Source organism: Lutra lutra, chromosome 2, assembly GCF_902655055.1.
Source record: "Lutra lutra chromosome 2, mLutLut1.2, whole genome shotgun sequence".
In the NCBI taxonomy this organism is placed as follows: Eukaryota; Metazoa; Chordata; class Mammalia; order Carnivora; family Mustelidae; genus Lutra; species Lutra lutra.
The window spans coordinates 57,054,320-57,067,620 of NC_062279.1; the positions used below are offsets into that span (position 1 = coordinate 57,054,320).

Sequence of the window (13,301 nt, forward strand, 5' to 3'; positions counted from 1 at the left end):
CTTCCTTGAGCCTTCCCTGCGCCCGGCTACATTATTTCTAGTCCTTTCATCTATTCTTTCAGTGGTAATGTTTTCAAACCTTCCTATATATCCTGTTCTCCTAGATATTCTACTTTATCAATAATGCTTTTAAAATTTATTCTTCAAAACTGAAGTGAGTACTCCAAATGTCAATGAAGCACTAAACAGGCCTTTTAGTGATGTTTGTACTTACTAAAGCTGGCGAGATAAGCAAAGATTGACTCTTTGGTGAGTCTAGTCAGTGTTGAAAATTTTAGTCATATCCAGCTTTATTCCTTGTGCAGAAAGCACATCAGGGGAGGGATGACCAAGAGAAAAATAACGATCATCACACAGATTGTTGTTTGGTTGCTGGTACTGCCAGCTAAGTCTGAAAAAAGCAACAATATCATTACGTAGTACGGCTGTATCAGAATAAGCTCTTTGTGATGTATACATCCGTTATGGAGTGAGTTGGAGAGAGATCCTGTTAAAACAGAGATTCCAAATATTTCTAATTGTGAAGGTTTCAGAAACGTAAATCTTTAAAATTAAAAGAGGTGTTGATATTTGGATATTATGTTCACTTTTGGTAGTTGGACAGCATAATTGATTTGTAACTTATAATTCTGCTGATACTGCTCTATGTTTTACATGTACTGGATGTTGTGTGGTTTATTTTGGATCCAATATAGATTTTATTTTTATTATGGTCAAATGTGTGAGCCTCCTCAAATCTGAAGATGACATCATGTCTTCCTTGAGTCTTCCCTGCATCCAGCTATGTTATTTCTAGTTCTTTGAGCTATTCTTTCAGTGGTAGTGTATATTATTATGGTCAAAAGTATCAGTAAACATTTCCAAAGATCACAATTTATATAAAATAGTCATTAAATTTATTCTTCATATTGTGACATTTAAAAAATTACAAGTGTAATTGGACTTAATTTTATGATGTAATGTATTATTTAAATGAGAAATGAGCTATACCGATAAACCAGGTCAGTAAAAAGAAGGAGATGAGTAGCTTCTCCCTAAATAACTGTTCTACTCAAACTGTGCTACTAAATCATTTGTTTCCCAAGTTTACCTCTTCCTAAAAAGGACATCTGTCCATGTGGATCTACCTGGGCTGTTAACATCTCCAGTAACTACACAGTCACCATTTGGGAAACAGTAATTGTTGAAGGCAAGATTCATCAATGATGCTCAAATTCTTGGGTGAAAGTATGATGAGGGATGATATTTATATAGTCCCAAAGTCTTTCCCAATAAGAAAAATGTACAAAGGGAAAACTAGTACTGTTATATGGAGAAACCTAGTAGATGCAGCCATAAGCAAATGATCATAGAGTTACCATCCTCAGTTAGGAGACATGGATGGCCATCATCGTGTACTTTCTGGTGTGAGGCACTGAAAAGGGCACATTACCTGTAGTGTTGTGCCAGCCAAAACGCATAACCCAAATTTAGTTATGAGGAAGCATAAGAGAAACCCACATTGAAGGACATTCTACAAAATAATTTGGCCAGTACTCGTCAAGTGTTAGGGTCATGAGAGACAGACTGTCCCAGATAGGAGGAAATAGATAGCCGCGTGCAAGGTGTGATCCCTGGACCAGAAAAGGGACATCAGTGGGATACAGTTGGCAAAACGTTTGTTTAAGGTTCGTTCTAGATTGTTTAATAAGGTTTGTGTTGATAGTTAATTCCCTGGTTTTGATCATAATGACTGTGGTTATATAAAACATCCACATTTGGGGAAGCTGGGTGAAGGATACACCCATATTTGTACTTTGTACTATTTTCTTGTATGTACTATTCTTTGTACTATTTTTTGGAATGTTTTGTGAGTCTGAAGGTTTTAAAATGAAGTTAAGCAATAACAACAACAAAAACAAGTAATTCAACTCAGCTGATAGAAACTAAGACTTTCATGTTTTTACTTTGTGATGGCTCTTTTGATTGGTCAGAACTGGTTTTCTTTGCTTCCTGAATCTCTGCCGTAAGCTGGATAGCTAAGGTTTCTAAATAAGGGATTTGGGGAGAAGTTAGCCATTACCATATTGGATTGCAACTATACCTTGAAAGGTTTTGTTTCATTAATTAATTTACTTATTTATTTTTGTGTGGAGCTGTAATTACATCTTTGGGTTTCCAGTGGCTCTGTAGGTTATTTGAGCTTGACTGATGTAGTCACCAGAATCCCTAGCTGGAAACTTAGCTCTGTAATTAATCTACTGGTTTGTTTCTGTTTTTATTATTAGGTCCTGAATTCAGGTTAGTCTCATGGATTCTTCTGTGATGTGTCCTGTATTATTGAATTTTGTATTTGTTGATTGTCTCTTAGGAAGAGCTGATTTTTACATAGAATATTTAAACTTGAAATATCATATTAAATATCTTATTTTTCCCTCAGAAAAGACAGTCTGGAGTTTAAGTAAACTTACACTGGCATAAGCACTAGGTGGTAACCTTTTATTGGTAATAATTAGAATGAAGGAAATTAATACATTGAGAAAGGTTTCTGTTAGCAAGAACAGTTGTTAATGTATGACTCATAGATTAAGTCTAGAAGAAACTTGACGAGGCTGTTTCCATCCGTGTGGAAGAGGGGAAGAATGTGGACTTTGGGAATCAGAAGACTTAGTTTGACATCCCATTGCTGCTTATTATTGTGTCTTGGATAGGTTCATTTAACTTTTCTGAGCCTTAAGTTTCTCAACTGTAAAACTGAAAAAGACAAATAACCATATGATTTTACTCATATGTGGAATCTAAAAAAACTAAAATTAAATGAGTAAGTAAACAAAAAGCAGAATCAGAGCTATAAATATAGAGAACAAATTGATGGTTGCCAGAGGGAAAGGGGGCATGGATGGGCAAAATGGGTGAAGGGGTGTGGGAGATACAGGCTTCTTGTTACGAAATGAGTAAGTCATGGGGATGAAAGGCGCAGCACAGGGGTACAGTCAGTGATACTGTAACAGCATTGTGTGGTGACAAATGGTAGCCACACTTGGGGTGAGCACAGTATAGTGTAGAAACTTGTGCAGTCACTAGTTGACCACCTGAAATTAACGTAATAGCATTGAATATAGTCAACAACAACAGCAACAACAAAGCCCTGAGAAACAAAAAAGGAAGGAACAAAGATGATAGCATGCATCAGTGACCTCTACTGTTATCTCACAGGTCTTTTTGTCAGGAAGTTTTTCCATATCTCATATTCCAGAGAAAGTACTTTCTTTTTTTTTTTTTTTTTTAAGATTATTTATTTATTTATTTGACAGAGAGAGATCACAAGTAGACTGAGAGGAAGGCAGAGAGAGAGAGAGAGAGGGAAGCAGGCTTCCTGCTGAGCAGAGAGCCCGATGTGGGACTTGATCCCAGGACCCTGAGATCATGACCTGAGCCAAAGGCAGCGGCTTAACCCACTGAGCCACCCAGGCGCCCCAGTACTTTCTTTTATATGTCAGCCACATCAGCTGTCACCCAAGAATCTGTTGGACAAGTGTCACTCTTTGGTAGACTTTCCTTGGTGTTTTCATGTTCTTACCTGAAATCATTTGATGCAAATTAGTATTAAGTTTTTTTTAGAAGAAAATTTTTTATGAGACAGAGGGACAAAAGTTATATTGACAATTAGAAGGAAATACTTCTGTGTTCAGTTTCCTTTCAGGTTTTAGGTTTGAGTTGACATTTGGTCCTTGGAGAGAGAACAGTTATTCCTGAAGCTCCAGTTATTGTTTTTGTCTGGTTTCTAAAGTTCTTTCCTTTATTCCTTAGTTTTTTGATTTTGACATTGTACCATGGTTATGAAAGTGAACATCATTGTATTAAGGAATTAGATAATGAAGTGTTTCACATAAAGAGACATGTCTGCAGCTTACTCTCAGATGATTAGGAGGGAACTAATATGTATATTATGTATGTGTGTGTATATTATCTATCTGTGTATGGAGGAGGGGAGGCGGAGGGGGGAATGATATAGTAGCTGTGGTAATGTTAACACTTGGTGAATTTGGGTGAAGGGAGTTCTTTGTGCTTTTCTTGCAGCTTTTCTCTAAGTTTAAAACTATCTCCAGAGTATACTGGGTTTAGTTTTATCTCTGTTCCCTGAGGAGTTATGAGTCACAGTTTTGGGGTGAGGGAGGTTAGAAGCACCTGGGTAAGATAGATCAATAGGGAATAAGTGAGTAAGTAGTAATTCACTGGCAAAAAATTAGTTGTTTCTTTAATAAAACCATTTTTTCTTAGCCAGAGCAGATTTTTTTTTAAGAATATTTATTTATTTATTTATTTATTTATTTATTTATTTATTTATTTATTTATTTGACAGACAGAGATCACAAGTAGGCAGAGGGGGAGGGGGGAAGCAGGCTCCCCGCTGAGCAGAGAGTCCAATGTGGGGCTTGATCCCAGGACCCTGAGATCATGACCTGAGCCGAAAGCAGAGGCTTTAATGCACTGAGCCACCCAGGTGACCCCAGAATTTGTTTTTTTATAGAGGGGCCTATATAGTGAGCTGCTGCTGTATCAAAGCAGAGAAAACTACTTGGAAGCAAAGTCAGATGATAAAAAGTAAAGACTCCTTAAATTATATATTTACAAGACTGCTATAAGGATAAGCAGAATGCATAAGGCAGAAATATTAGGACTTTAAAAATTATCCAGGGCTCAGATAATGTTTTTTCTTCTTGAGAGATGCAAGTTAGTTTTCTATAATTAAGGACTCTACCCTACTAGTTCATAGGTATTCATTTCTCCTTTATTTTAAATTGCTATTTGATTTCAAAGTTAATATTTTGTATTCTTGCTAAAAATTTACATGGTATTTATTATCATTTTACCTGTCAAAATTGTCTTCTAACCAAAAGAAATTTTTTTTTGAACTCTCTCCTTCTTCCTTCATGTCCACAATGGCATCTCTTTTGGAAATGCAGAAGCCAGCCAAAGGTAAGAGATTTGCTTTATTATTATGCAAAAAATGCTTGTAAAGATCTTACGTGCATTTTTTTTTAATTTTATTTTTTATAAACATATATTTTTATCCCCAGGGGTACAGGTCTGTGAATCGCCAGGTTTACACACTTCACAGCTTATGTGCATATTTTTGAAGGGTTGATAATTTTCTTCTCAGAAAAGAATTCTCTCTTGTCATTTTTGTAAAAGTAATGCAAGCTGTCAGCCTGTTCATAAACCCGAAATCATTTATTGGCATGGGAGGGCCTGGAGGTTTATGGAAAAGCTGTATTTGTACTTTGACCAATTCTGGCCAGTTTCCTGGCAACTACAACACAGATTCCTTTTGTGCTCCACTGTTCACCATGGATTGGCTCGAAACTGGTCGTTCCAGACTGTGGTCAGTACCGTGCTAGGCAGACTCATCTATGTTGTTCCCCAGACAGCTGGGGACACATTCTCAGGCCAACAGAAAGCTGCCCTGGCCCACAGTTTCTTCAGGCAAATGTGCTTTCATTTTAGATTTGAGCCCAGATTCTAAAGAAACTTCAGGGGAGTGCGTCAGTTCTTGTATCTTTTAAGGAGTTTATAGGTTTGTGAAAGTGGACACAAGGACTATATTTTTGAATTGACCATTTGCTGCCATTACTTGGAACTCGTCAGGAAATATCTACATTCTTGGGATTTTGTTTTTGAGTCTGAAGTTGAATTGTAATTCCATTTTCTATTGTTGCTAAAATATGTATAGAGACGGTTCTTGGGGACTTGAGTAATGTTTTTTAATAGTTTAATATAGCACTGGATTTCTTTATATATGTAAAAAATCATATTTATTTTTTATCTTTTAATCTTTTTTCTGAAAAGGTTCTGGATTATTTCTGTTTTCTGATTTTTCATCTTTTTTCTGAAAAGGTTTTGGATTATTTCTGTTTTCTGATTTTTTTTGATGGAGCTGGAGACTGGAGATTGCAGTAAAGATGTGAGGAAATGTTATACAACATTTAAAAACTGTTCATGTGTTATTTAATTCAGTTGTGTCTTAATGTTGAGAGAGATTGTTGACTTGACATAAAAAGTATGGAAGGATCAACACCACATTACTAACATAGTGGTTATGTCTAGGGAGAGGTATGCTTGGTGAATGGGGAGACTTTTATTTTTTACTTTTATGTTTTTGTGTTTGACTTTGCGCACTGTGTTTTCCTTTACTGTTGTTGAAAAAAGGTTTTTTTTTTTAAATTTTAAAGGAATAATATTTAGAAAAAAAAGGGTTTGTCTGCTTTAGGAAATTCTTGGATGATGATTCCTATAACAACTTAAAGATTCCTATAATTGCAAAACTGCTAGAACTTAAAGAGGACTATTCAGTATTGTAGGTAAGAACTAAGTGTTCATTAGTTCCTAACTTTGTACCAGGCTGCAGTGCTTTCATATAATTTGGGGAATGGAGCCAAGCCAGCCTAGTGATAAACAGCCCCCTGGCGGAAAGGCCGGTTTCCACTCCCAGCTTCCCCACCTGCCAGCCATCAGGTTCTTCATTCTTTGTACCTCAGCGGCCCATGAACAGGGCGTAGCACCTGTATCGACTCTTGTAATGGTTACTTTAATGGTAGCTTCTCTACTGGAACTGAGATTCAGAAATACAGTTGTTAAGGAAATCCCTAAATTAAAAAAAGGAAGAAAGAAAACCCGTAATAATCGAGAGAGGAGTGCCATGTAGAGCCTGCTCTTTGATAAGTACACACATACAGTTGATGGCATCTTTGAAGTGAGAGCTAAGCTTACAAAAAAAGAAGCAGGATAATTTCTATGTAACCTTGTTAAGAACAGAATTAAATAAAATTATAAGAGACAAGAGTTGAAAGAACAGAAGAAACCTAATTTGGACTTCACACTTTATTTATTCTCACCATGCTGTAATGATCCTCACTACAGCTGACGAGTATAGCTTGAAAAGCAGCCCCTGCCTGAAATTGTGATACACGGTCCTTTGAGACCACCTGCCATCTTCCTTTTCCTTTTCTTCCTCTCCCTGTTGGGAGTGTTGCTAACACAGTGAGCCGCAACTCTTGACAAATAACATGTTTAGCTTTGGAAGCTTGTGGAGCATTAGTAATGTACAATGCAGTGCTTCAGCCAATGGATAGCTTCTGGGCCCCAGGGCTCTTGCCTCTTCCTGGGTCTTGTCAGCCACTAGGCTTCGCCTGGCCTTTTGGGCCTAGCTTTCCCATTACTGCCCCCTTCCAGGGAACAAATGCCTCCCCTGCCTGTTGTTTTCCACAAAGATAAGAGTGTTCTGATCATTTCCTGCTTTAAAGGACCTTTTAACCAGTTGTCCTGGTGGTTGCCCCCAGAGTCCTCCCGTTCCTCATTTAGTTGTTCTCCTGACGCTATTCCAGAACTGGTCTTGCCTTTGGAGGCATCTTCTTCTGTAGTGTTTTGGCCTGTGGTCTCCATGTGGCCCCCACTCCACCCTGTCCTAAACCTCATCGGTCTCACTGCAACTATTTTTTAGGAAGTCTCAATTTCTCTGTAGGTAAAGCAAGCAGTCTAGCTTTCAAAAACTTAATTGTCTTTTCCCCTCTTCTTCCTCCTTTTGGCCCTTTCCCTTCATCTCTCCCTGCATCATTTTGAGCTAATTTCAGGTAGCAGCGGGATATAGGCATGCACACTTAATATACCACCTTAATCTAATCTCCTTTCTTTAAAAAATTAACTTTTAGATCGTTGGTCCAGGTGGCCTTGTGAGTTCAGTCGGATGCAATCTCCTGCCAACTCCAAACTCAACAGAGACAGAGAAAATATTTTTTTAAAGATTTTATTTATTTATTTGACAGAGAAAAATCACAAGTAGGCAGAGAGAGAGAGAGAGAGAGAAGCAGGCTCCCTGCTGAGCAAAGAGCCTGATGTGGGGCTCAGTCCTAGGACCCTGAGATCATGACCTGAGCCGAAGGCAGCAGCTTAACCCACTGAGCCACCCAGGCGCCCCAGAGAAAATATTTTTAAAATACTAAAATCATGTCATCATATTAAAAAACAACATAATGTAACTTCAGGCACTAGCAGCAAGCTGGGGCTGAAGCCAAGTATTTACTGGGTCTTGGGATCAGAGGCAGGTTCTTGGATGTGATAGAAGTTCTTCTCTTGCAGATTAGAGGGGGCCTGATGTATGGGTGAGGACTGGAGAACTCACCGTGTGAAAACTGATTTGAGTGAGGCTCCAACATGAATGAAGGCTTAAGGAAAGGGTTCTGGCCACCAACGCTGAGCTAGCTGTGTAAATCAGAGGGCTTGGAGACGTTGGACTTTGGGAGGACCAAAATCTGGGCTTTGGCAGCTAGGAGTGGCAGTGTAAAGGTGGCCAGAGGGAGAGGAAAAAAAACAAGCAACCACGTAAACCACAAAACACAAACTCCCAATTCAGATGCGCTTGCAAACTAACATACAAGGGCCCAAGAGGAAAACTGTCAACAGGAAGAGAGGCAACAGACTCCAAAAATTGGAGAGTTTGAACTACAAGCTTAAATGATTTTAAAAACACTTACACATTGGGGCGCCTGGGTGGCTCAGTGGGTTAAGCCGCTGCCTTCTGCTCGGGTCATGATCTCGGGGTCCTGGGATCGAGTCCCGCGTCGGGCTCTCTGCTCAGCAGGGAGCCTGCTTCCCTCTCTCTCTCTCTCTGCCTGCCTCTCCGTCTACTTGTGATCTCTCTCTGTCAAATAAATAAATAAAATCTTAAAAAAAAAAAAACTTACACTTAGGGTGCCGGGGTGGCTCAGTCAGTTAAGCGTCTGCCTTTGCCTCAGGTCATGATCTCAGGGTCCTGGGATCGAGCACTGCCTTGGGCTCTGCAGACAGCAGGGAGTCTGCTTGTCCCCGTCCCTCTTCCTCTGCCCCTGGTCCCCACTTGTGCAAGCTCTCTCTCTCTCAAATTAAAAAAAAAAAAAAAAAAGCCTTTACTTTTTTTTTTTGAAGATTTTATTTATTTATTTGACAGACAGAGATCACAAGTAGGCAGAGAGGCAGGCAGAGAGAGAGGGGGAAGCAGGCTCCCTGCGGAGCTCGATCCCAGGACCCTGAGATCATGACCTGAGCTAAAGGCAGAGACTTAACCCACTGAGCTACCCAGGTGCCCCTAAAAAAAAAACCACACAATTACACTTACAGTCCTTTGAGACTTAATTGTAAATATGAAATCCAAAAAAAGAAAATTCAATGAAAAAAACTTAAAAGAGTGCCCCCCCCAAAAAAACCACAACCAACCATGCATATTTTGGAAAGTAGTAAATGTAAAAGATCCAAACAGAGATCATCTGTGATGTCCCACCAGGTGGTATTAACCACTAACCATTTTCCAATGTGTATTCTTAACTACTTTTTATCTGTAGTTTAGATTTTGGTACAAACATGGGATCATGGTCCAGACTTTCATATCTTTTCCATTAATATGGAACATTTTCTTACCAGTGTTCTGCAGTCTTGAAACTATGCAATTTTGCATGTGGGTGTGTTGTGATTTTTTGAATCTGCTATTTTATAACTACTTTTACCATGCCATAGTAATCATCTTTACATTTTATTCTTTTAAAAAAATCTTCATTTTCCCTGAGAAAAGTAAAAATGTAAAGAATCCATAGAAACAAAGAAGACAAAGATCACTAATCTTATCATGCAGAAAGAAACTTTCTATGTGTAACTATGTATGTGTTTGCATGTATATGTGTATACGATAGCCATCATATTATAAATACTGTTTTGTAACCTCCCCTTTTTTCACCTAACATTGTGAAGAGTTTTCCACGTGAAATAAAGGTTGGTATCATTTATAGGATGCTTAGTTGTTCATTGTAAAACTGTACCATAAATAATTCAACTAACCTCCATTGTTAAGACAGTAAGGTATTTTTATCTCACTACTGTGAACAGTGTTATCAGTGTTATAGCACTGTTTATTATAAGTATGTTGAGGTTTTGTTCTTAGTATATACCATATTTTATTTTTCAACAGGTGTTTGCATATGATCACTGTTTCTGGTCTATGGATGAATCAGTCAGAGAAAAATATGCAGGTAAGTATAGCATCCTATTAGCTACTATAGAAAAGGTGTTTTAATTTTTTCCCACAAAGTATTACAACATTATTTGTGTAACGATAAGACCTGTATTGAGAATTTCCTCCTGCCTCTGCTGTTTTTACATTGTTGGGGAAATTGGAGATTGACAGTGTGTGCTTCTTGTTATAAGACAGTAAAGGTAAATTAATAGGGTACACAGGTTATCGAACACATTCCCAGACCTTACATAGGACATGGAGCACACACTAGCCACTTTGACTCCCTTAGATGTCTGTGATGTGGTCTACAGAGGCAGCTTGGTATAGGAAAGTTGAGCAAGGGGAAAAGGAAACTTACAGTTTAGTCTAGGCTCTGCTTCTGCCTGCTTGGAATTCTGTTATTCTCTTACCCTCCTTAGCAACACTGTCTCAAGCTTCTTTACACCACAAATTTAGGACTATAGGGACAGCCTTTTAATTTGCTTTATTCCTAACTGCGTATGACACCTGTTTCTAAGCAATACCTTTTAAATGTTGAGGGTCATATTGTATTGGCTTTTGTCATGAGACAGAGTAGTACTACAGCTGGTTCAGAAAGTTAAGGTTAATTTGCTCTAGCTGGCCCGATGTATTGCTTACGGATTCCTTCTATATCGGAAGTACGATGATGAACTGGATGATGAAATGGAAAATTAACTAGGAAGTGGGGCATAATGGAATGTTATTTATAGCATTCAAAGTATAACAAACATAACAACATCCAGTTCTTTCGTGTTTCATTCAAGACTCAAAGAGAGGTTGAATGACTTCAGTTATTAACATATTTAATTCAGCCTGTGGAGGAGAATTTCAACCTATTATTTTTGTTCATGATTGAAAGCCAGAAGACATTTTCAAGATATTCTTCCCTCCTCTAGCTGGTGTGTATTGTAGGCTCTATAATTAAAAATTACCATTGAGGAAAAGGAGAGGAAATTGATATGTATGGTTGTTTTGAATTCTAGTACCCACTGAATAAAATATTAGCTGGTGGTATATAGTTGAATTCAGGTGCATGGAGGTCCCTTTGTATAAATTTTGGGTATTTATAGTCATTGTTTATAAAATTAGCAGTTCATTAGCTTTTTGCTTTGCAGAGAATTTTTGTCCAGTGTTTATTAATTCAAATTCATATTATCAGGAACTTTTTACTCATTTCCTATCATGTGCTAACTAGAAATACTGAAAGCCATTAGCTTTTGCAAGTATTCATCAAGTCTAAAAATCTTGTTTGGAGATAGTTTGAAAAAGTGCATCTTTAAGGGGGTTGTTTTTAGTTTTCCAAAAAATTTTACATATGTAGTTTTGGCTTAAAATACCCTTTCTTTTTTTCTTAATTAATTAATTAATTGAATTTTTATTCATTTATTTCATTTATTTAAAAATTTTATTTATTTTTTTTATTATGTTCCATTAGCCAGTGTATAGTACATCATTATTTTTTGATGTAGTGTTCAATGATTCATTAGCTGCATGTAACACGTAGTGCTCATCACCACAAGTGCCCTCCTTAATACACATCAGAAAAATACCCTTTCTCATTCTTTTTCTCTCTGTCTCTTTTAGGTCAAGATGATGTTTTCAAGTGCCTTGGGGAGAATATCCTTCAGAATGCTTTTGATGGTTACAATGCATGTATCTTTGCCTATGGACAGACTGGTAATGTTAAATAATAATATATTTTTTATTAAATATATATAATATTAAATATATATATTTAAGTTTTAAAGAATATAACAGAGAAAGTAACAAAGGGAATACATATTGTTAGCACCTGATCAGTTACAGTTGATAAGGAGCATTTGACTTCTGTACCTCTGCGGTTCCCAGGGAAGAAAATCTATTTAAAGTAGAGGAGTCACTTTTATAAGGGTATATCCTATAGCTTCTCCAATTGAAAACTATCGTATAGCTTCTCCAGTTGAAAACTATTCTTTATGGAAGAATGCTTCTGATATTTTTTAAGAGGCAATATGTGATGTGGTTAAAAGAGCATGGATCCTGAGCCAGGGTAGGCTGTCTCCAGCCCAGCTCCTGTGAAACTTACATGTCAGTTTCCTTACCTAGAAAACGTTGGTGAGTATAGGCCTTCCCTATAGGGTTGTCACAATGAGTTAACATAAAAAACTCATAGAAAAGTCCTAGTCCTTGAGAAGTGGTGTTTTGGTTTTAGTTATTAGGCATTCATAAAGTGTCAAGTGATAAAAGCAGCAATTTGTATGATTAAAAATATCTTTATAAAAGCATTGCTCCTAAAGAAGGAAAGAGAGTTCTTAAGTTGGAGTATACATGATTTAATGTTTTCCTTTCTATTTTCCTGTGTGTTCTGACTTTTCTTTAATGAATACATATTTTTGGTACAATGGAGAAAATAATTTTATAGTAGAAAAAGAAGATTACTCTTTGGTTTCTACCCTGTAGCCAGAGGGTAGTAAGTGACTTTGCTCTGGGGCCTATAGGGATAATGTGTATTTTTTGTGCTATGATTAGTGGTTGGGAACAGTCACAATAGTATTCATCATATGGATCTTCCCAGTTAATTTTAGAAAGCTGCTCAGACCTCACTGTTTTTTTGGTTGTTTTAGGTACTTTTTTTTTTTAAGTGTGAAGATGGTTAAAGAATGTTTTTATTCTCTTCCTAAAAGATGTTTACTTTAGATTTTACATGTGTAATAGGAAAGCTTCTGTATTTAGTAGTCTCGTCATTTTATTTGGGTATATTTTTTATTTTCTTTTGGGCATTTTGCTAAGTGCTTATGAGCAATGGAAAGAGGGTTATGTATTTAAACTTCTCAGACACAGTAATAACTATGATTTCCACTTTTTAGGATCTGGAAAATCTTATACCATGATGGGCACAGCTGACCAACCTGGATTAATTCCAAGACTTTGTAGTGGACTCTTTGAACGAACTCAGAAAGAGGAAAATGAAGAGCAGAGTTTTAAAGTAGAAGTGTCCTATATGGAAATTTATAATGAAAAAGTTAGAGACCTTCTTGATCCCAAAGGGTAAAGGACTTTGGAAACTCTAATGTTACAGCATTGTGGACTAATACACACTTAGAAATTGACTCAAGTGAAATTTTTTATATTGAACTCCGGTAGAAAGTTATTTATCTAGTGATTGTCTTTGTGCTTTTATCTGTTTATCTAGTTCTTGTCCTTGTGACTTTGTTTTTAGTCACACCTAGCCGCTTCCTGAAGCCAGTTCTGGCTTTTGCATTTAAGGCTGAGTTGGGGCAGG

General features: G+C 37.2%; 1 protein-coding gene across 2 annotated transcripts in view; it reads left to right on the forward strand.

The window, feature by feature from the left end:
• KIF13B (kinesin family member 13B) overlaps nucleotides 1-13,301 on the forward strand; it is a 204,187-nt gene that overhangs the window by 62,220 nt on the left and 128,666 nt on the right. For both annotated transcript variants that reach the window (XM_047717469.1, XM_047717470.1), the window contains exons 3-6: nucleotides 4,947-4,959; nucleotides 9,974-10,034; nucleotides 11,624-11,716; nucleotides 12,886-13,066. In XM_047717469.1, coding sequence (XP_047573425.1) covers nucleotides 4,947-4,959; nucleotides 9,974-10,034; nucleotides 11,624-11,716; nucleotides 12,886-13,066 — 348 coding nt within the window. The remainder of the gene's footprint in view (nucleotides 1-4,946; nucleotides 4,960-9,973; nucleotides 10,035-11,623; nucleotides 11,717-12,885; nucleotides 13,067-13,301) is intronic.